Here is a 2,665-nt window from a genome sequence, read left to right as displayed (position 1 = left end):
GCCACTCTGTGCCACCCATCCGTGGGCCTCACACGCCACCTGCTGGCCGAGAGGGGCACTGCCCGCCTCGGGGCCCCAGCCCTCAGAGCTCCACTGTGGCACCTGCCCCCAAACGAAGAGTGATCTCATGACCAAGGCCACAACTGATCCCCTGAAAGCTCCAGCATCCACAAATGCCCAGCGCAGAGTGGCACTCGACAAAGAGCAGACACGCCAGCAAAAGAAGGTGGATCCGAGGGGGACTCCAGTAGGAAACGGAGTGAGCACGTGCTCCCAGCCTGGTGGCAGGGCGTCCACACGGTATCACAACCCATGAGAACCACACTGGTACTGTCCTGTCCCCCGCTGGCCCGACGGCCTACGCAGGCCGGCTCCCCCGCAGTGCTTCCCCACAGTGCTCACAGCCTGCAGCCCTGTCCGCCCAGGGGGAGGCCCCCGCCAGCAGGTGCGAAGGCAGCAGTGCCCAGGGATCGCTCGCCAGCTCTGCGCCCATGGACATGATGAGGAGGAAGGGGGGCCACCCGCCCGGCCTTGCAGGGCAAACCAAGGGCGGCTCTAAGACACCCAGAGTGTGACTGGAGCCTTACAAGAAAAAGAACCGCACACACCGATCAAATCGCACTGGACGCACGTTAACGCGACACGTCTACACAAGGGAAATCGCAGAGAAGCAAGGGCATTAAACGACAAGAACAGGGACTGTGTCAGAAACGAGACGCAGCCGCACAGCCCTCCAGCCCCGGGACTCACCGAGGTCCGTGTTGGGGCCGGCGATGAGCTGCCTGAACTTGTGGAGCCGGGAAGCCTCTCTTTCACTTAACGCCGAGCTGCTGAGGGTGCTGGGGTCGGACGTCCCATCCAGTGCGCCAGTCGCCGGGTGTGGGAGGGACCGGGACCTCTGCAGGGGGACAGGGTCGCTGGCACTTTCTGCAGAGGAAGAGAGGACTGAGGGTGAGGGCGGGCTCCTGGACCTCCGACCGCCGTGCGCTGCCCCAGGCGGCCTCGCACCTGCTGTGCCACTTTCCGTGTGAACGCTGCCCTGTCACACGTCCCTCCCTGCCAGCACGGAGCAGCAAGGACCCTGGTTTCTTGGGCAATAAAACGAAACGAGCCAGTGTCGATGACATTCCCCCGCCTCGCTGGCACCGTGAGACAGACACGGCCCACATGGAAACAGGACAGGGACACCCAGGAAGCTCCAGCCGCCAGGGACTAGGAGCAGCCGGGCCCTCCTGACCAGGCCCACCCACATGACGTGGCCCGAGGGTTTGCTAGTGTGGGGCGGGGAGGGGGTGCATGGAGTGCTTGGGCCTGGGGAAAGCCCCAAGCACCTGTGAAGGGGGTGCAGCCTGAGAAGGCAGAGGCCAGGAGGCCAAGGCCAGTGTCCCAACAATGGGGATGCCACTGCCTGTCTGGGCCTCCTGGATCCCCCGAGTCCTGCGAGGAAGGGAAGAGAGAGCCAAACCCCACTGCAGGCAGGGAGGGGCGCCAGCCCGCCTAGCCCCCACCCGGGGCACCACTGCTCCCACGACCAGCTGCAGGGCCTGTGCCCGCAGGGACCCACAGGGACCCACGGGGCAAGGTGAGAACGCATGACATCAGCAGCCTGGGACCAGGGACAGCCAGGGGAAAAGCCAAAGGTGCTCAGGTCACTGGACAAAGAACCACCAGGACCAACAAGGGGCTCCCAAGCGAGAGGCACGCAGAGGCTCTAAACCCTCAGGTCGGAACCCATCGCGCAACTGCATCGCCTGAAATTCAGAGCAGAGTGAAAAACGAACTCCAGGAAACGGCGCAGGTGACGGACGCGGCCAAGTGAGCTGACACCTGGCTGCGAGAACAGAGCACTTCCCAGGGCCGCTCGTCACCCCGAAGTGGGGATGGGAAGGCCCCACGCAGGAGCCCTCGGGCACCAGGAGCAGCGGCCACAGCCTCTGGGCAGAGTCCGGCCCAGGGAAGCTTCCAGAAGCCTGCAAAAGTGGGCGCAGGGGAGAAAGCGTCCCCCACCCCCACCACTGGCTCCTGCTCCCCGGGGCCTCGCCCCCGGCCTGCTCGGGGGAGAGCTCGATGGTGTGGGAAGGACAGGGGCGTGACTCAGGGCCCCGCCCCCTCCAGACTGCATCACGCAGTGTCTCGGGCCCCACGGGAAAGCGTTCCGTGGGAAGAACAGGGCCAGACACGCTCGGTTCCATTCGTCTGACCTCCAAGGCTTTCAGACCCGCGAGGACCCGTCACTCCTGAGCACAGCGCACCTCTGGCCTCCACTCTGAGGTGCGGAAGGTGGAAGCTGGACAGAAAGCGACAGCAACGTCCCCGAGGGAACGGTAATGTCGTAGCCATTAGTCCCTGTCACCGCGAGCGGAAAACAGTGACACCCCACCTCCAGGGTCCCCGAGGGTGGGGTCTAACCGTCACCAGTCAGCCTCCACACAAGACCCCATCTACAGCTCCATCGAGGTCAGCTATGGGAACAGCTGTCACCTGGCTGTGCCCACCGAGCCTTTCCCAGCTGAAGCTACACTTTGCCATTAACCCAATGACACCCCAAAACAAGCCCAGTGCATCTGACTTCAGGTATGAAGGCGACAGGCTGCTTAGACGTTTATGAAGGAAGTCGGGACAGCTGGACGGAGCGCGCGGGCGCGGGGAGGCCGCGGGCGCGGGG

General features: G+C 64.4%; 1 protein-coding gene across 1 annotated transcript in view; it reads right to left on the bottom strand.

Annotated features, from left to right (window-relative positions):
• The window catches only part of TBC1D22A (TBC1 domain family member 22A), a 236,104-nt gene that overhangs the window by 209,515 nt on the left and 23,924 nt on the right, over nucleotides 1-2,665 (bottom strand). The window contains exon 4 of the mRNA XM_011380727.2: nucleotides 751-927. Coding sequence (XP_011379029.1) covers nucleotides 751-927 — 177 coding nt within the window. The remainder of the gene's footprint in view (nucleotides 1-750; nucleotides 928-2,665) is intronic.

This window comes from Pteropus vampyrus, unplaced genomic scaffold, assembly GCF_000151845.1.
Source record: "Pteropus vampyrus isolate Shadow unplaced genomic scaffold, Pvam_2.0 Scaffold401, whole genome shotgun sequence".
NCBI lineage: Eukaryota > Metazoa > Chordata > Mammalia > Chiroptera > Pteropodidae > Pteropus > Pteropus vampyrus.
This window is presented reverse-complemented; position numbering and strand designations above follow the sequence as displayed.